The sequence below is a fragment of the Taudactylus pleione genome, unplaced genomic scaffold (assembly GCF_031769625.1).
Source record: "Taudactylus pleione unplaced genomic scaffold, aTauple2 ptg000168l, whole genome shotgun sequence".
Taxonomy (NCBI): Eukaryota; Metazoa; Chordata; class Amphibia; order Anura; family Myobatrachidae; genus Taudactylus; species Taudactylus pleione.
Window position 1 is genome coordinate 843063 of NW_028284570.1, and position 20877 is coordinate 863939.

A 20877-nucleotide genomic window follows, 5' to 3' on the forward strand; every position below is an offset into this window, starting at 1 on the left:
AGATAGACACCCATAGCGGACACGAGAGATAGACACCCATAATTGACACAAGATATAGACACCCATAATGGACACGAGAGATAGACACCTATAATGGACACAAAAGATAGACACCCATAATGGACACAAAAGATAGACACCCATAATGGACACGAGAGATAGACACCCATAGCGGACACGAGAGATAGACACCCATAATTGACACAAGATATAGACACCCATAATGGACACGAGAGATAGACACCCATAATGGACACAAAAGATAGACACCCATAATGGACATGAGAGATACCGGTTATGGACACGAGAGATAGGCACCCATAATGTACATGAGAAATAGACACCCATAACACGATAGGCACCCATAATGTACATGAGAGATAGACACCCGGAATGGCTATAGAACAAGTTCCAAAACGTTTGCTAATTTGCATAATTCATCCTGATGATTTATGTGAGTGTTTATAAGTCACTAAATTCTGCGAATGTTCCCTTCCCTGATTGTCTCTTGCAGCTATGGATTCGTTATCTGCACAGACGACCATGTCTCAAACGTCATCTGATTATCTGGGAACCAATAACACTATGTCATCTTCCACTGATGCCCAATTGTCACTTACTGGGACAGCTGAGGACAGTATTACAGTGACAGCATCCTCATTACCTCAGATCAGCACCATCACTGTGACTGATGTATCCGACACCAGCAGTGCTACTGTTCTAGATACATCTACTCCCACCAGCAATGCAATTGTTCTAGATACAACTACCGACACCATCAGTACTACTGTTCTAGATACAACCACTGACACCAGCAGTGCTATTGTCCTAAATGTTACTAATGACATCAGCAGTACTACTCTTCTAGATACAACTACTGAAACCAGCAGTGCTATTGTCCTAAATTTTACTAATGACATCAGCAGTACTACTCTTCTAGATACAACTACTGAAACCAGCAGTGCTACTGTTCTAGATACAACTACCGACACCAGCAGTGCTATTGTTCTAGGTACAACTACTGACACCATCAGTGCTACTATTCTACATACGACTACTGAAACCAGCAGTGCTACTGTTCTATATACGACTACTGAAACTAGCAGTGCTACTGTTCTAGGTACAACTACTGACACCAGCAGTGCTACTGTTCTATATACAACTACTGACACCAGCAGTGCTATTGTTCTAGATACAACTACTGACACCAGCAGTGCTACTGTTCTAGATACAACTACCTACACCAGCAGTGCTATTCTCAATGTTACTAATGACATCAGCAGTACTATCATTTTAGATACAACTACTGGCACCAGCAATGCTACTGTTCTAGATACAACTAACAACACCAGCAGCGCTACTGTTCTATATACAACCACTGACACCAGCAGTGCTATTTTTTTAAATGTTACTAATGACACCAGCAGTACTATCATTCTAGATACAACTACTGACACCGGCAGTGCTATTGTTCTAGGTACAACTACTGACACCAGCATTGCTACAGTTCTAGATACAACTACAGACACCAGCAGTGCTACTGTTCTACATATGATTACTGAAACCAGCAGTGCTACTGTTCTAGATACAACTACTGCCACCAGCAGTGCTACTGTTCTAGATGCAACTACTGACACCAGAAGTGCTACCGTTCTACATACAACTACTGAAACCAGCAGTGCTACTGTTCTAGATACAACTACTGCCACCAGCAGTGTTACTGTTCTAGATACAACTACCTACACGAGCAGTGCTACTGTGCTAAATGTTACTAATGACATCAGCAGTACTACTGTTCTAGATACAACTACTGAAACCAGCAGTGCTACTGTTCTAGATACAACCACTGACACCAGCAGTGCTATTTTTCTAAATGTTACTAATGACACCAGCAGTACTATCATTCAAGATACAACTACCGACACCAGCAGTGTTATTGTTCTAGGTACAACTACTGACACCAGCAGTGCTACTGTTCTAGATACAACTACTGCCACCAGCAGTGCTACTGTTCTAGGTACAACTACTGACATCAGCAGTGCTACTGTGCTACATACAACTACTGCCACCAGCAGTGTTACTGTTTTAGATACAACTACCTATACCAGCAGTGCTACTGTTCTAAATGGTACTGATGACATCAGCAGTGCTAGTGTTCTAGATACAACTACTGACAGCAGCAGTGCTACTGTTCTAGATACAACTACCTACACCAGCAGTGCTGTTCTCAATGTTACTAATGACATCAGCAGTACTATCGTTTTAGATACAACTACTGGCACCAGCAATGCTACTGTTCTAGATACAACTATCGTCACCAGCAGCGCTACTGTTTTATATACATCCACTGACACCAGCAGTGCTATTTTTTTAAATGTTACTAATGACACCAGCAGTGCTATCATTCTAGATACAACTACTAAAAACAGCAGTGGTATTGTTCTAGGTACAATTACTGACACCAGCAGTGCTATTTTTCTAGGTACAATTACTGACACCAGCATTGCTACTGTTCTAGATACAACTACTGACACCAGCAGTGCTACTGTTCTACATATTACTACTGAAACCAGCAGTGCTACTGTTCTAGATACAAATACTGCCACCAGCAGTGCTACTGTTCTAGATGCAACTACTGACACCAGAAGTGCTACTGTTCTACATACGACTACTGAAACCAGCAGTGCTACTGTTCTAGATACAACTACTGTAGATACAACTACTGCCACCAGCAGTGCTACTGTTTTAGATACAACTTCTAACACCAGCAGTGCTACTGTTCTAGATACAACTACTGACACCAGCAGTGCTACTGTTCTAGATACAACTACTGACACCAGCAGTGCTACTGTTCTAGATACAACTACTGCCACCAGCAGTGTTACTGTTCTAGATACAACTACCTACACCAGCAGTGCTACTGTTCTAAATGTTACTAATGACATCAGCAGTACTACTGTTCTAGATACAACTACTGACACCAGCAGTGCTACTGTTCTAGATACAACCACTGACACCAGCAGTGCTATTTTTCTAAATGTTACTAATTACACCAGCAGTACTATCATTCTAGATACAACTACAGACACCAGCAGTGCTATTGTTCTAGGTACAACTACTGACAACAGCAGTGCTACTGTTCTAGATACAACTACTGACACCAGCAGTGCTACTGTTCTAGGTACAACTACTGACATCAGCAGTGCTACTGTTCTACATACAACTACTGCCACCAGCAGTGTTACTGTTCTAGATACAACTACCTACACCAGCAGTGCTACTGTTCTAAATGTTACTAATGACATCAGCAGTACTACTGTTCTAGATACAACTACTGAAACCAGCAGTGCTACTGTTCTAGATACAACTACCTATACCAGCAGTGCTACTGTTCTAAATGTTACTAATGACATCAGCAGTACTACTGTTCTAGATACAACTACTGAAACCAGCAGTGCTACTGTTCTAGATACAACTACTGAAACCAGCAGTGCTACTGTTCTAGATACAACTACTGACACCACCAGTGCTGTTGTTCTAAATGTTACTAATGACACCAGCAGTAATATCATTCTAGATACAACTACTGACACCAGCAGTGCTACTGTTCTAGGTACAACTACTGACACCAGCAGTGCTACTGTTCTACATATGACTACTGAAACCAGCAGTGCTTCTGTTCTAGATACAACTACTGACACCAGCAATGCTGCTGTTCTAGATACAACTACTGACTCCAGAAGTGCTACTGTTCTACATACGACTACTGAAACCAGCAGTGCTATTGTTCTAGATAGAACTACTGCCACCAGCAGTGCTACTGTTCTAGATACAACTACTGACACCAGCAATGCTACTGTTCTAGGTACAACTACTGACACCAGCAGTGCTACTGTTCTGCATACAACTACTGACACCAGCAGTGCTACTATTCTATATACAACTACTGCCACCAGCAGTGTTACTGTTCTAGATACAACTACCTACACCAGCAGTGCTACTGTTCTAAATGTTACTAATGACATCAGCAGTACTACTGTTCTAGATACAACTACTGAAACCAGCAGTGCTACTGTTCTAGATACAACCACAGACACCAGCAGTGCTATTCAAAATGTTACAAATGACACCAGCAGTACTATCATTCTAGATACAACTACTGACACCAGCAGTGCTATTGTTCTAGGTACACCTACTGACATCAGCAGTGCTACTCTTCTACATACAACTGCTAACACCAGCAGTGCTACTGTTCTATATACAACTACTGACACCAGCAGTGCTACTGTTCTATATACAACTACTGACACCAGCAGTGCTATTGTTCTACATACAACTACTGACACCAATACGATTACTCCAGCAACTGGGACAAGCGCTACCAATGACATCAGCACTAGTTTCGCTATCGATAGTCATGTAACGACTTCATTATCACCGGAGACCAACATGGTTACTGATATAATTTTTTCATTAGGAACTTCTGCTAGTAGCACACCTGGATACACTGTCATATATATGACTGAAACCCCTGTTATTAGTACAACTGAACCCAATACTTTTACTGTATCCAATGCCATTTTTTCTACACCTCCTGTACCTACCAGTTTATTATCTTATACTACAACGAGCACAACCACCAGCCCTGTAACGGAGACCGAAATCACCACTTTTTCAGTGACAAATGCAAAGACAAGCCCAGCTGCAAGTACTGTAGTAAGTACTACACCCACCTCAAGTGGTCACCTCGAAACGAATACTATGACAACCATACCTACTCCAGCAGCAGTTACTACAACACAAACAACTACAAGTACTACACCAACCTCAAGTGGCCACCTCGAAACTTATACTACGACAACCATACCTACTCCAGCAGCAATTACTACAACACAAACAACTACAAATACTATACCAACCTCAAGTGGTCACCTCGAAATTAATACTACAACAACCATACCTACTCCAGCTGCAGTTACTACAACACAAACAACTACAAGTACTACACCCACCTCAAGTGGTCACCTCGAAACTAATACTACGACAACCATACCTACTCCAGCAGCAGTTGCTACAACACAAACAACTACAAGTACTACACCAACCTCAAGTGGTCACCTCGAAACTAATACTACGACAACCATACCTACTCCAGCAGCAGTTACTACAACACAAACAACTACAAGTACTACACCCACCTCAAGTGGCCACCTCGGAACTAATACTACAACAACCATACCTACTCCAGCAGCAGTTACTACAACACAAACAACTACAAATACTATACCCACCTCAAGTGGCCACCTCGGAACTAATACTACGACAACCATACCTACTCCAGCAGCAGTTACTACAACACAAACAACTACAAGTACTATACCAACCTCAAGTGGTCACCTCGGAACTAATACTACGACAACCATACCTACTCCAGCAACAGTTGCTACAACACAAACAACTACAAGTACTACACCAACCTCAAGTGGTCACGTCGAAACTAATACTACGACAACAATACCTACTCCAGCAGCAGTTACTACAACACAAACAACTACAAGTACTACACCAACCTCAAGTGGCCTCCTCGGAACTAATACTACGACAACCATACCTACTCCAGCAGCAGTTACTACAACACAAACAACTACAAATACTATACCAACCTCAAGTGGTCACCTCGAAACTAATACTACGACAACCATACCTACTCCAGCTGCAGTTACTACAACACAAACAACTACAATTACTACACCCACCTCAAGTGGTCACCTCGAAACTAATACTACGGCAACCATACCTACTCCAGCAGCAGTTACTACAACACAAACAACTACAAATACTACACCAACCTCAAGTGGTCACCCCGAAACTAATACTACAACAACCATACCTACTCCAGCTGCAGTTACTACAACACAAACAAATACAAGTACTACACCCACCTCAAGTGGTCACCTCGAAACTAATACTACGACAACCATACCTACTCCAGCAGCAGTTACTACAACACAAACAACTACAAATACTATACCAACCTCAAGTGGTCACCTCGAAACTAATACTACGACAACCATACCTACTCCAGCAGCAGTTGCTACAACACAAACAACTACAAGTACTACACCCACCTCAAGTGGTCACCTCGAAACTAACACTACGGCAACCATACCCACTCCAGCAGCAGTTACTACAACACAAACAAATACAAGTACTACACCCACCTCAAGTGGCCACCTCGGAACTAATACTACGACAACCATACCTACTCCAGCAGCAGTTACTACAGCACAAACAACTACAACTACTACACCAACCTCAAGTGGTCACCTCGAAACTAATACTACGACAACCATACCTACTCCAGCAACAGTTACTACAACACAAACAACTACAAATACTACACCAACCTCAAGTGGCCACCTCGAAACTAACACTACAAAGAGCACAACTATAATTGGCGCAAACAGCTCTACAACTAGCGCAACTAAAGTCATTGTATCCAGTAGTCAGCCTACGTCTACAGGTTCTGGGAAAACTACAACAGTTGGTAAGTTTTGTGTATTCTACTGGCTGTTACATTAGTAAAATAATAATCAGCAGTATTGGGAATTAGTTTTATAGAGTTTAGTTTCAGTAAACCAAATGGTTTATTTATGATAAAGAGAAAAGCGCTATGTAACAACCCCCTTGGCTGGCTATAGCCCTTACCGGTCACCTCCGGCAATATCTTTTACATGCAAAACATGGAGGGGACGTCCTGTTATCTCATTATCTCAGGAGTCTGGCAACAAGAAAACAATCTTTATTTAATGAAATATGGCCCTCATTCAGAGGCGGTCGCTCGGGAGCGATCGGTCGCACCCAAAGTGATCGAGAATATGCAAAACGAGCGCTCAATCGCAACGCACATCGTAAGCGCGGAAACACCCACAACAATGAAAGCACACCTCCTATCTCTATGGCCTAATTCAGAGTCGGTCGCAGGCGGCAACCTACGTCAGCACGATTAACACCTGTTACATTGTTAATTGCCTACAGACATCGGTTGAGGCAGATACCATCGCCTGCATTCGCTATGCTTAGGGTAGACCCTGGGTTACCTTTAGCACTGCGAGCAGTAGCGTCGTTATTGCAACGAGGTGACGTGTGTGATGACTCGCTCAGTAATATATGCACGCCCTTAAAATGCCCTTTTTTAAGGTCAGCCACGCCTGCGTTCACACCACCACACCCCCGTTCACAAGCACCTTCCCCTGTAACCACCCACAAACGCCACGAAATGTCAATCACAGCTACGACCTCGTAGTGACTAATGAGCAAGAGGATTGTGGTCGGAAAGACAGGCTTGCGCACGCGCACTGCCATGTGGACGCATGCGCAGTTGAAAAGACATCGCTCGCTACGTCCAATCGCTCCGTGCGACCGCCTCTGAATGAGGTCCTAAATCTTTTCCACTTGAATTAATGACATTGGGTTTGTGTACTACTCTGATGTTAGAAGATCGGCGCATGCACTGGATCAGTACTGCGCATGCGCCTGGTCTTCTACTGCGAGATCTCTCGCAGTTCCCCAAATCCGCAGCCTGATTGACAGGCTGCGGTCATTTTTGGTGCGGGGAACGCACCGTTTTTCTGGGAGTGGCAATGCAAGGGCCTGCGTCTTCCGATGCAAACTTCCTGGCCTCGGCATCGGAGCTGCGAGGGGCAATCTGAGTAACCTCGGGGTCACTCAGATGGCCGATGGTCTCGCAGTAGATCCGATGCTGAGTCTTAGGACGCAGCAGTTGGATCTGCAATGCTGCCAGGCGCCTCCTGCTGCATTCGCACATTAGTTGCGCAGTAAGTCTGAATCAAGCCCATAGTGCGTCATGTTTTTTGCTTTTCACCTATATTTGAAATTTTCTGAATTTAAAAAGTGTCACTGGAAGGTCAAGCCTGGGCTCCCAGTGCGCGGCGCATGCTGCCAGCCCAACATCGGGAGGGAGGGTGGGGGGCAGAATTCGATCATCACGCGCCAGGCTCTGGTGAAGCTTTAATGGTAAATTGCTGCAGTAGAGAAATTTACAGTGACGGAATTAGTATGAAATACCGCTGGCCGCATGGCTGGCGGTTCGATTCCCATCAGCGGCAGCCCGACAAGAGCAGAGTCTCGAGCAGCGGAAGCCCGACAGCGTTGGAAATTCCGATTGTCCTCAGGTAAGTATATACTAACCTCCCTAACCCTAATCCTCCTTAGGGGTGCCTAACCCTAACTTCCCCCCCAAGTGCCTAACCCTAATCCCCCCTCTAAGTGCCTAACCCTAACCACCCCCTTCCCCGCTGCCTAAATCTAAGTCCCCCGGGGGGGTGCCTAACCCTAAGTCCCCCCCGGGGGTGCCTAACCCTAACCCTCCTTCCCCCTAGCCTAAACCTAACCCTCCCGGGGGGGTGCCTAACCCTAAGTCCCCCCAGGGAGCCCTAAACCTAACCCGCCCCCCCGCGGCTGTCCGCTCGCGGCGCCCGGCATCACTACGATCGTGATGCCCGGTGCCGGTCTCCCGGCGTCGGGGAAATGCGGGCGTCTACATCTAGATGCCCGGCATTTCACCCTTGGAGGGATATGGCAGTCGGGAAGCCGGCTGCCGGTATTTAGGCAGTCGGCTTCCCGATTACATACCACAGTGACGTCTGTCAGCCAGAAGGATGGTGCAGGAAGTCCTGAGATGTCGCCCTCAGTGTCCTCCGAGGGAAGGGCACCTAAATCTAGCTCCCTAGCCAGTCTGTAATAGATCCCAGGCCTATTGGGCTCATTAGTAGCTATCAGAGCCAGATTGCTGTATGTTGGATCTGTAAGTGCCTACAGAGGGGGAACCTACTAGAGCAGGGGTTCCCAACCACGGTCCTCAAGGCACACTAACAGTCCAGGTTTTAGGGATAGACATACTTGAGCACAAGTGACTTAGGGCCTGATTCAGACCCACTCGCGAGCGGCTGTCCGCTCGCAAGTGGGTCGATGTTCTTCACTGAGCATGCGCACGACGGAGGGTGCTCCGTCGTGCACATGCGCCAGACGCGACGAGCGAAGGAAAGTCCTTCGCTCGTTGTGTCTGATCAAAGGGGGCGTGCTGTCGATGTTGATTGACAGCACGCCCCCTTTGGTGGGCGTGCCGGGGGCGTGCCTCCCTGACGGGGGCGTTCCTACGGGAACGCCTCCCGTCAGAAGCCGGCCCACTGACATCACTAGTGATGTCAGTGGGAGTGATTTTGGCTCTGATAGAGCCAAAATCACTCCGGAGCTTGTGGTTGAAAACCTCAACCGCAGGCTCCGGCTCGCAGTTTCGATGGTCGCGATGGTCAAGACCATCGCGGCCATCAAAATGCACGCTCGTATAGGCTGTGGGTGGTGACCCACAGCTATACGAGCGTCCAGGAGGACGCTCCATTTTCATGGAGGGCGGCCCTCATTCAGAGCGTGCGCTCTGCTCAGAGCGTACGGCTCTGAATGAGGGCCTTAATTAGTACCTCAGTTATTTTGATTTAACCATCTCAGCACAATCATGGATATCACTAAAACCAGGACTGTTAGTGTGCCTTGAGGATCGAGATTGGGAATCACTGTACTAGAGTCTTGTAATGATGCCCCACAATGAATAAAATATGATTAAACTGAAACAAATATAACAAAATATATGTTATTCCTCAAAGAGAAGGAAGAAAAGGGCCATGTGATAGATGTGAGGGGGATGTAACAGAATTGAAAATATCCTTTCTCACATCTAGGTTTTAAGACGTCCGTATTTCTTCACTTTCCCTTCAGGATAGGTGTGCGTCCACAATAGGAAGCTCTCCCATAATTAATAGTTCCTCAGAAATAATATGTACAAAAATATACCATAGTGTAATTCTTAACAATTTATTTTCACAAAACAAACAAATACAATTGCCCACGTACCAGAAGGGGCCTTCAGACCAAGGCGGGATAAAAAGTCATATGAACAGTGGGCCTGATTCAGAGCCGCTCGCTCTGACAGAGCGCTCGCTCTGAATCAGGGCCAGGTTGGTTTTTTTTTTGGAGCGGCCTTTTGGCCGCTCGCATAGCTGTGGGTGACCACCCACAGCTATTGCAAGCGGCCATGATGATGGGCTTGGGACGAGACCCTTGTGGTAGGGTCCCTAACGGAACTGGAAGCTCTCCACTGACACCACTCGTGATGTCAATGGGGCCGCCCCCAAACGGCAAGCCACGTTTGGTCAGCCACCCCCCCCCAGCCCGCCCACCAAAGGGGGCGAGCTGTCACAACATCGACAGCTCGCCCCCTTTGGTGCGAGACCCGGAGCGACGGATTGACCAGTGCTAGCTGGGTCTCGCGCATACTCACGACGGAGCCGGCTCCGTCGTGCGCATGCGCTGTGGGCCACCATCGACCTGGTTGCGAGCGCTCAGCGCTTGCGACTGGGTCTGAATCAGGCCCCGTGATCCTGTAATCCGGATAGGAGCAGTTGTCACACGAAGTCTCACCTTCTCTATCTGAGTACCCCTGCGGTCCAGGTCCTCACCAGTCACCCTAACGCGTTTCGGCTCTCAGCCTTCCTCAAAGTGTGACTGGTAAAAGATTTCCTGGCTTAAATAGCCCTACTGTTGAGCCCACCCCTTCAAATAATTAGGTGACTGGCATATACAATAAACTAAAAAGGGAAAGTGAAGAAATACGGACATCTTAAAACCTAGATGTGAGTAAGGATATTTTCAATTCTGTTACATCCCCCCACATCTATCACATGGCCCTTTTCTTCCTTCTCATTGAGGAATAACATAAAAGAGGATCAACACCAGAAAGCAAAAAAACAATTTATGGTGATTTTAAATTCACGGACTTTAATAAAAGAGTCCTGGTACCCCAAAGGACTTGCGCTTGGTATATTGCTTATTTGTCTAGATTATTTATGTGGTGGGGATCAAATTTTTACTGAGCCGCATTTTCGTTATTGTGTAGCGCGGAGTTTATATATTTTCTTATAACAAAATATATCAATGTAACCATAACTCCTGTCTCCCTGGCAGCTGATAAATGTCCTCTCAGGTGGGGCTCATTGGCTCTGTGTACAGCGCTGCGCAACTGTATCAGGCTCACCATATCATTTCTCTTGTGGTTCTCTTCTGCTTTAGCGATGTACCTGCTATGGGGGCACTGTGGTGTATGCTTTATTTATCAGTCACCAGTTGGCATTACCCTATACCCTTCAATAGGTATAGGGCATACTTGCCAATTTTCTGGCTGCCCCCAACAGGGATATGGGGTAGGTGGGCGGTGCGTGGGCATGGCGGCGTGAATGTGTCATCATGGCTCCGCCACAATGCTGAGATCACCCTTATTCTAAATCAGGAGGCGGGGCAACGATGTCACGTTCTTGTGCGAATGGCATCATCGGCTAAGGGGCTGATTCTGAGTCTCTGGCACTGCCATAGTCGGACGCGGAGAAGTGATTATTTACCTCTGCACATGCGTATTTGTCACACAGCGCATTAGTGCAGATAGTGTGCGAATCGGTTGCAATCGTGGGGCGTGAGAAATGCAGCGGGCGTTCCTGGGCGTGACAGGGAAGTGGCTTAGTGCACACACGGAGATGCTCTGTCTTATGGGTCGTGTTATGGGGGTGTTATGGGGGTGTTATGGGCGTGTAATGGGGTGTTATGGGGGTGTTATGGGCGTGTTATGGGGGTGTTATGGGGAAGTTATGGGCGTGTTATGGGCGTGTTATGCGGTGTTATGGGCGTGTTATGGGCGTATTACGGGGGTGTTATGGGCGTGTTATGGGCGTGTTATGGGCGTGTTATGGGAGTATTATGGGGGTGTTATGGGCGTGTTATGGACGTGTTATGGGCGTGTTATGGGGGTGTTATGGGCGTATTATGGGGGTGTTATGGGCGTGTTATGGGTGTATTATGGGGGTGTTATGGGCATGTTATGGGCGTGTTATGGGCGTGTTATGGGCGTGTTATGGGCGTATTATGGGGATGTTATGGGCGTGTTATGGGCGTGTTATGGGCGTGTTATGGGGGTGTTATGAGCGTGCTATGGGGGTGTTATGGGCGTGTTATGGGCGTATTATGGGCGTGTTATGGGGGTGTTACAGGAGTGTTATGGGCGTGTTATGGGGATGTTATGGGCGTATTATGGGGATGTTATGGGCGTGTTATGGGCGTGTTATGGGCGTGTTATGGGGGTGATATGGGGGTGTTATGAGCGTGCTATGGGGGTGTTATGGGGGTGTTATGGGGGTGCTATGGGTCGTGTTATGGGCGTGTTATGGGAGTGTTATGAGCGTGTTATGGGGATGTTATGAGCGTGTTATGGGGGTGTTATGGGCGTGTTATGGGGGTGTTATGGGCGTGTTATGGGAGTGTTATGGGCGTGTTATGGGGATGTTATGAGCGTGTTATGGGGGTGTTATGGGCGTGTTATGGGGGTGTTATGAGCGTGTTATGGGGGTGTTATGGGCGTGTTATGTGGGTGTTATGGGGGTGCTATGGGTCGTGTTATGGGCGTGTTATGGGAGTGTTATGAGCGTGTTATGGGGGTGTTATGGGGGTGTTATGGGCGTATTATGGGGGTGTTATGGGGGTGTTATGGGCGTGTTATGGGCGTGTTATGGGTGTATTATGGGGGTGTTATGGGCGTGTTATGGGCATATTATGGGGGTGTTATGGGGGTGTTATGGGCGTATTATGGGCGTGTTATGGGGATGTTATGGGCGTATTATGGGGATGTTATGGGCGTGTTATGGGCGTGTTATGGGCGTGTTATGGGGGTGTTATGGGGGTGTTATGAGCGTGCTATGGGGGTGTTATGGGGGTGCTATTGGTCATGTTATGGGCATGTTATGGGAGTGTTATGAGCGTGTTATGGGGATGTTATGAGCGTGTTATGGGGGTGTTATGGGCGTGTTATGGGCGTGTTATGGGGGTGTTATGGGCGTGTTATGGGGGTGTTATGAGCGTGTTATGGGGGTGTTATGGGCGTGTTATGGGAGTGCTATGGGTCGTGTTATGGGCGTGTTATGGGAGTGTTATGAGCGTGTTATGGGGGTGTTATGGGGGTGTTATGGGCGTATTATGGGGGTGTTATGGGGGTGTTATGGGCGTATTATGGGGGTGTTATGGGGGTGTTACGGGCGTGTTATGGGCGTGTTATGGGCGTATTATGGGGGTGTTATGGGCGTGTTATGGGCGTGTTATGGGGGTGTTTTGGGGGTGTTATGGGCGTATTATGGGGGTGTTATGGGGGTGTTATGGGGATGTTATGGGAGTATTATGGGGGTGTTACGAGCATGTTATGGGGGTGTTATGGGCGTGTTATGGGCGTGTTATGGGGGGTGTTATGGGGGTGTTATGGGCGTATTATGGGGGTGTTATGGGCATGTTATGGGCGTGTTATGGGGGTGTTATGGGGGTGTTATGGGCGTATTATGGGCGTGTTATGGGAGTGTTATGGGCGTATTATGGGGTGTTATGGGCGTGTTATGGGGGTGTTATGGGGGTGTTATGGGCGTGTTACGGGAATGTTATGGGGGTGTTATGGGGGTGTTATGAGGGTGTTATGGAGGTGTTATGGGCGTGTTATGGGGGTGTTTTGCGGATGTGTCGGTGACAGTGGTTGCGTACACAGCGCCTGATTCAGCGAGGAGCGCCATTCTGCTTATACAGTGCACAACGCAGTTGCTAATATCAGTGGTGACATGTAAATGTTTGCATTCGCATTGCAATCACAACCTAATATTAGGACGCACACTTCCCCTACCTCACATCCGTATACTTGGACAAGATAGCGAAACAATCGGTGACATCGAATAACATCGGGCTCATACGCACAGGTAAGGCAGGTCACCACCCACAAATGGCACTTCCTGTCAATCACTCTGCCATGGGTCTGCGTAGCCTCTGCGATCGCAGTCCCGATCGCAGTGGCTAGTTCGCACATGTGCACTGCGATGCATATGTAATCGGCCGACTGCGTATGTATAAGCAATTGCGTTCCTTACTGAACCAGGCCACCAGACACTCAGATGCTCACACAGGAGGCCATGCATTGGCTGTGCACCGGGTTGAGGGACACACAGTGCCCCCCGCCCAAACGTGCATCGCCGCTGCAAAAAATGTTTTTTTTTCGCCGAAGGGGACATGGCCGCGCCACCCCCCATTGGGCCACGCCCCCTGTCAACTGGGCCAGGCGCGGCTGTCGGCGGCCCTGCTCCCAGGTCGCATGCGACGTCGTCAGTTTTGATGTGCTGCAAATCAAACGTGATATCGCATAGTTTGGATGTTTACCCAGGATCCATTATGTCAGCCATCGGTCAGTGTGTACCCAGAATTAGGAGCAGGGATTTGGCTGGGGCTTCATGAGCACCTCGCACTGATAAATACAGGACAAGCTGCTTTCAGCATCAGCCAATATCCGTAACAAGAAGAGTAGCTGCCGGCAGGTATCCATCGTCCACACTACACGCTGCGTCAGCTGTTTATAAAAGTGCGAAGGTCACCGATCTACATTATGGCCAGGTGCACGAGCTCCAGGATAGGGAGGAGAGGAGAACTGATACATATGTACAGAATTAATATACAGCATTTGTCTGAGACACTCTAAAAATATATATTTTTTTAATTATGTCCTCTTTTTATATTGTATCACAGGAATCTCCGTACTTAAAGTTAAAGTGAAAAGCTCATTAACAGAGAATGAAGTGATTGCTGCACTGATAGAAAAGGTAAGTCACTGCACTGATGTAATAGTGTGAGGTGCATGGTCCTGATGTGCCCCGTATGTACAGGAATGCATTCACTACCTCCCAGCATATGGTAGTGTGATAGAGGGACTTTGGGGTCATAGCCTAGCAGGAAAGAGGTGTAGCCTCACATCATGCCCCCATTTCCCTCACTCTTGGGATGTGCCTAGTGCTCTTCGAGCAGCTGGGATGCCCCCAGATTCACTCCCCTCGTATGTGCTGCTCTACTATGTAGTGCTACCCCTACCCACTTTACACTGCAGGTGGTTGGGACAATTGGAGAAATATACACCCTAAGCCTGAGAGACATGCACCCTAGGCCTGAGAGACATACACCCTAGCCTGAGAGACATACACCCTAGGTCTGAGAGATATACACCCTAGGCCTGAGAGACATACATCCTAGGCCTGAGAGACATACACCCTAAGCCTGAGAGACATGCACCCTAGGCCTGAGAGACATACACCCTAGGTCTGAGAGACATACATCCTAGGCCTGAGAGACATACACCCTAGGTCTGAGAGATATACACCCTAGGCCTAAGAGACATACACCCTAGGCCTGAGAGACATACACCCTAGGCCTGAGAGACACACATCCTAGGCCTGAGAGACATGCACCCTAGGCCTGAGAGACATGCACCCTAGACCTGAGAGACATACACCCTAGGCCTGAGAGACATACACCCTAGGTCTGAGAGATATACACCTTAGGCCTGAGAGACATACATCCTAGGCCTGAGAGACATACACCCTAGGCCTGAGAGACATACTGTACACCCTAGACCTGAGAGACATACTGTACACCCTTACACCTTAGACCTCTGTGCCCTAGGTCGGCACCCCTGAGCACATAACATCATGAGATCACACAGGGAGCACTGGGAACAGGATGATGGAGCCGAGCACGTCCTAATCCCCTGCGAGGTAGAAGAATTGCATGGGGCCTCTCCAGCGTGCCATCCTTGTTGCAACCATGCTGCCCCCCCAGCCTTACTCCCTGGGTGGTGGTACCGCTGCACACTTCCAGTGCTGGAGTAAACCCTGTGGAGGTCCCTAGACAATGGAAATCTCAGGGACCCCCCCTCACAAATTATCTCCTAATATGTTTTTAATTTTACCAACCAACAATTTTAATAAACCGTGCGTAGGTTCTTTATACACACTGGCAGCTGACAGAAGATGAGCAAACCATAATGTACAGTAACTCTGATGCCTATGGTTCATGTACTGTAAGTTGTTAATGGTTACATTTATACAGTATTTTCTCTATAGAGTCTTTCATGTAAAGTTTTCGGTTCTTTGAGTTGATTAATTTTTTTCACATTTTTGGAGACGATTTAAAAAAAACTTGATTGAAATTTTCTTTCAAGATCAAATCAATATTATTAAGATCCGCAGTTGTGGGGCCCCTACCGGGCGCGGGGCCCATAGGCCGGTGCCTGCTCTGCCTATTTGGTAATCCGGCACTACACACACCTCATTGTGGCCCTGGATAAGAGCAGCATTTCCTGTTTGGTGGGAGACCGGTTATGCAGGCTGCTGTTCCGCATGTGTAACGGGGCCGTACACCTTAATGAATAGGCCGCCAAGTAGTGACAGCATCTTAGGCAAAGTGTGAATGAAGCAGTGTTATCATCTTTGCGCATAATGTTTAATGATTAATGTTTTATGTTACACAGGTGTGCTCGCTACTGAATCCACAGTTTATCGTTAATATTCGGGCTAGGTGGGGAGAGAACACGACAGCCGCAGCCTGCAATCCAATGACATATTGATTCCTAAAGCAACACGGAAAACAAGAATCGTCTCTGTTTCTGTACTGTTAGATATTTGCATGAACATGAAGGTTCTTATTTCTTTCTTGGGCTTAACAATATCCTCAAGTTATGGATCAGCGATGGTTCTCCCCAACGATTGTAGGTCCTCGGCTCCTGACCCATACCCATGACTTAGCGGGTGCTGCCAGGAGAAGGGTGAATGACTGGGTGTCAGGAGAGGAATAAGGCTGTTTACTAATGAGATCATTTCCAGGCTCACAAACGTGATGCAAAGTGTCTCCAGTACTATAGTTGAGTATATTCAATAAAAACGTGGCATACAAAGACGCTTGTGCATGTGGTCTGTGTGCAAATCACCAGAGGAGCCTGGGAGCAGCAGAAGTGTCATTACTCACTGCGGGTCATGCTGATCACTGGCCGCAGAAGCACCTCCTGTAACAAACACTACCTGTATAACAAGGGGATGGCCGTGATGCAACGTCTGCCATCCACATACTGCATACATCTACAGCATGGTCCCGTCACATTATGGTGTGTATTACATCTCTTTGGTTGTGTGCGCAGTACGTGCCACTCTAGACAATTGTGCCAACTTGCAGGACACTCCACTGGAGAGCGGTAGCTGACGGAGATCAGCAATATCTGCATATAAGTCCCTGTATCCTCTACAGGAGCGAGACCCCCCTGGGATTTACCTTACACAGAGGGTTCAGAGTAAAGGCGCGCCTTTTTCCCAGGATTCATTCAAACAACTAAGGAGCCATTTCTACCAAATCAGCAATTACACTAGTTGGTTGATTGTAATTGCCCCCGGTAACCGGTCCTCTTCTGTGCCGTTGCTGTGGCATGTGCGTGCATGTCACAGCTAATGTGCACGTCACATGCAGTGGGAGCTGGGGCTCATGCCATACTCATTAGGTGTGACATGAGCGTGCCACAGCCACGATTGAGTCATCACACAAACAAACGTGATGAGCTAACTTTGATCAGGGTACGACTTTATAAGAAGAGATCTCAAGCAAAATGTATATATCTCATAGCATAATACTGTTTTTTTGTTTATTGAAAGTAAATTAAAAAAACTTGACCAAAACGCATATCTCACACAAAAGATAGTGGAAGCCAGGTAAGTTGGTGTAACGATCGGTTCCTCCTCCTGCCACGATGAGGTGTACCAAAGCAGTAGCAGCTGCAACCACAAGGTTCACCGTGAATGCAGCTCACTGACACGTTTCATCCTGGATAGGACTTTTCTGAAGAGGTCTGTCTTTTTGCTCTCATACACCCTGAGGAAAGAGTGCGCAGTCCCGCTGAAACGTCAGTGAAATATGCATTGGTGGTGTGTGATGCACTTTCTATATACTGAATAAGAAGCCTATTTTTACCACATAAGTCCCTGAGTGCCGTCTGCTATGGCGATGGTTTGTTTGTAGGAATCTGTTTAGGCATGACTAGGACGCTGGAGCATTGACATTAATTGAAGGGAGTGCTGAGATAGATTTGGATATATATATTTTATGAGTGGACAAGGAAGTTTCCTCGTGTCTCTTTTGTGTTGAACCCCAGTAATACATCTCTATATTACTTTATGTGAATTTTACTTGGAATATATCTAATAAAATTACATATATATATATTAGGGGTGTGCACCGGCCACTTTTCATGTTTTGTGTTTTGGATCTGGATCTTTCTTCGTGTTTTGGATCTGGATTGGTTTTGCCAAAACCACCCTTCCGTGTTTTGGGTTCTGGGTTTTGTGTTTTGGATCTGTATTTTTTTTAAAAAAAGCATAAAAACAGCTAAAATCACAGAATTTGTAGGTTTTTCTGCTCCTATGCTATTATTAACCTCAATAACCTTAATTTCCACTCATTTCCAGTCTATTCTGAACACCTCACACCTCACAATAGTGTTTTTATGTCCAAAAGGTTGCACCGAGGTAGCTGGATGACTATGCTAAGCGACACGAGTGGGCGGCACAAACACGTGACCCATCTAGGCGTCATACTGCAGTGGCAGACAGGATGGCAGTTTGAAAAACTAGGCCCCAAACTGTACATAATGCAAAGAAAAAAAAGAGATGCAAGATGGAATTGTCCTTGAGCCCTCCCACCCACCCACCCTTATGTTGTATAAACAGGACATGCGCACTTTAACAAACCAAACATTTCAGCGCCAGGGTCTGCCATACAACTGTGGCTGAAATGATTGGTTCGTTTGGGCCCCCACAAAACAAGCTGGCAAATAATCTGTCCCTGCACAAACTGGCTCTACGGAGGCAAGATGTCATCCTCATCCTCCTCATCCACCGATTCCTCACCCTCTTCAGTGTGTACATCCTCATCCTCACAAAGTATTAACTCGTCCCCACTTGAATCCACCACCACAGGTCCCTCTGTACGTTCTGGAGGCTGGTCTCCCTGGAAGAGCTGATAATTCATTTTGATGAACATCATCTTCTCCACATTCTGTGGAAGCAACCTCCTACGCCTACAAGGTTCCCGGCTGCACTAAACACTCTTTCGGAGTACACACTGGAGGGGGGGCAACTCAGGTAAAATAGAGCCAGTTTGTACAGGGGCCTCAAAATTGCCTCTTTTTCCTGCCAGTACAGGTATGGACTGTCTGACATGCCTACTTGGATGCTGTCACCGATGTAATCCTCCACCATTCTGTCAATGGTGACAGTATCATATGCAGTGACAGTAGACATGTCAGAAATTGTTGCCAGGTCCTTCAGTCCGGACTAGATGTCCAAACTTGGTCCTGCCTGCCCTGCATCACCACCAGCGGGTTGCTTAGGATACCTAAGTTTTTTCCTGGCAGCCCCAGTTGCGGGAGAAAATGGAGAAGGAGCTGTTGACGTGTCACGTTCCGCTTCAGCTGACAGTGTGTTCACCAGCAGGTCTTTGCACCTCTGCAGGCTTGTGTCGGCCGGAAAGAGAGACACCACATAGGCTTTAAACCTAGGATCGAGCACGGTGGCCAAAATGTAGTGGTCTGATTTCAACAGATTGACCACCCTGGAATCCTGGCAAAGCGAATGAAGGGCTTCATCCACAAGTCCCACATGCCGAGCGGAATCGCTCCGTCTTAGCTCCTCCTTTACTTTCTCCAGCTGCTTCTGCAAAAGCCTGATGAGGGGAATGACCTAACTCAAGCTGGCAGTATCTGAACTGACTTCACGTGTGGCAAGTTCGAAGGGCTGGAGAACCTTGCACAACATGGAAATCATTCTCCACTTCGCTTGAGTCAGGTGCATACCCCCTCCTTTGCCTATGTCATAGGTGGATGTATAGGCTTGTATGGCCTTTTGCTGCTCCTCCATCCTCTGAAGCATATATAGGGTTGAGTTCCACCGCGTCACAACCTCTTGCTTCAGGTGATGGCGGGGCAGGTTCAAGAGTGTTTGCTGGTGCTCCAGTCTTCGGCACGCAGTCGCTGAATGGCGAAAGTGGCCAGAAATTTTTCAGGCCACCCAAAGCGTCTCCTGCACGCCCCTGTCGCTTTTCAGAAAATTCTGCACCACCAAGTTTATTGTGTGAGCAAAACATGGGACATGCTGGAATTTGCCCAGATGTAATGCCCGCACAATATTGGTGGTGTTGTCAGATATCACAAATCCCAAGGAGAGTCTAAGTGGGGTAAGCCACTGGGCGATGATTTTCCTCAGTTTCTCTAAGAGGTTGTCGGCGGTGTGCCTCTTACTGAAACCGGTGATACACAGCGTAGCCTGCCTTGGAACGAGCTGGCGTTTCTGAGATGCTGCTACTGGTGACGCTGCTGCTGTTGCTGCGTAAGGAGATACATCTACCCAGTGGGCTGTCACAGTCATATAGTCCTTAGTCTGCCCTGTTCCACTTGTCCACATGTCCGTGGTTAAGTGGACATTGTGTACAACTGCATTTTTCAGGACACTGAGGACACTTTTTCTGACGTTTCTGTACAGTCTCGGTATCGCCTGCCTAGTGAAGTGGAATCTAGACGGGATTTGGAACCGGGGACACACTACCTCCATCAATTGTCTAAATCCCACTGCACTAATGGCGGATACCGGATGCACGTCTAACACCAACATAGCAGTCAAGGCCTCAGTTATACGTTTTGCTTCAGGATAACTGCTGTCGTACTTCATCCTCCTCGCTAAGGACTGTTGGAGGGTCAATTGTTTAGTAAAAGTAGAGGTGTTCCTACTTCCTCTCTGGGATGATGAACGACTCCCAGCAGCAGCAACAGCAGCAGCGGCAGCAGTAGGCGTAGCAATGCAGGATCCTCCAGAGGAATCCCGGATAGGAGAGTCAGTCATGCCAGTGACATGGCCTGCAGGACTACTTCCG

The 20877-nt window shown here is 47.3% G+C and overlaps 1 protein-coding gene across 1 annotated transcript; it reads left to right on the plus strand.

The window, feature by feature from the left end:
• The first annotated feature begins 516 nt into the window (after positions 1 to 516).
• Positions 517 to 16864, plus strand: LOC148521397 (uncharacterized). The gene is made up of 6 exons (XM_088475226.1): positions 517 to 1120; positions 1694 to 1945; positions 2090 to 2482; positions 2627 to 6547; positions 14668 to 14741; positions 16442 to 16864. Exons 1-6 carry the CDS (start codon positions 517 to 519, stop codon positions 16535 to 16537), a joined length of 5340 nt encoding a protein of 1779 aa, XP_088331352.1. The 3' UTR covers positions 16538 to 16864.
• The last annotated feature ends 4013 nt before the right edge of the window (positions 16865 to 20877 follow it).

Bases quoted from the DNA above. Each gene is read 5' to 3' on its own strand.
- LOC148521397 (XM_088475226.1), top strand. From the start codon at position 517: ATGGATTCGTTATCTGCACAGACGACCATGTCTCAAACGTCATCTGAT. The intron at 1,946-2,089 runs GTACAACTACTG...TTACTGTTTTAG, and splicing joins CAGCAGTGTTATTGTTCTAG to ATACAACTACCTATACCAGC. The intron at 6,548-14,667 runs GTAAGTTTTGTG...ATTGTATCACAG, and splicing joins TGGGAAAACTACAACAGTTG to GAATCTCCGTACTTAAAGTT.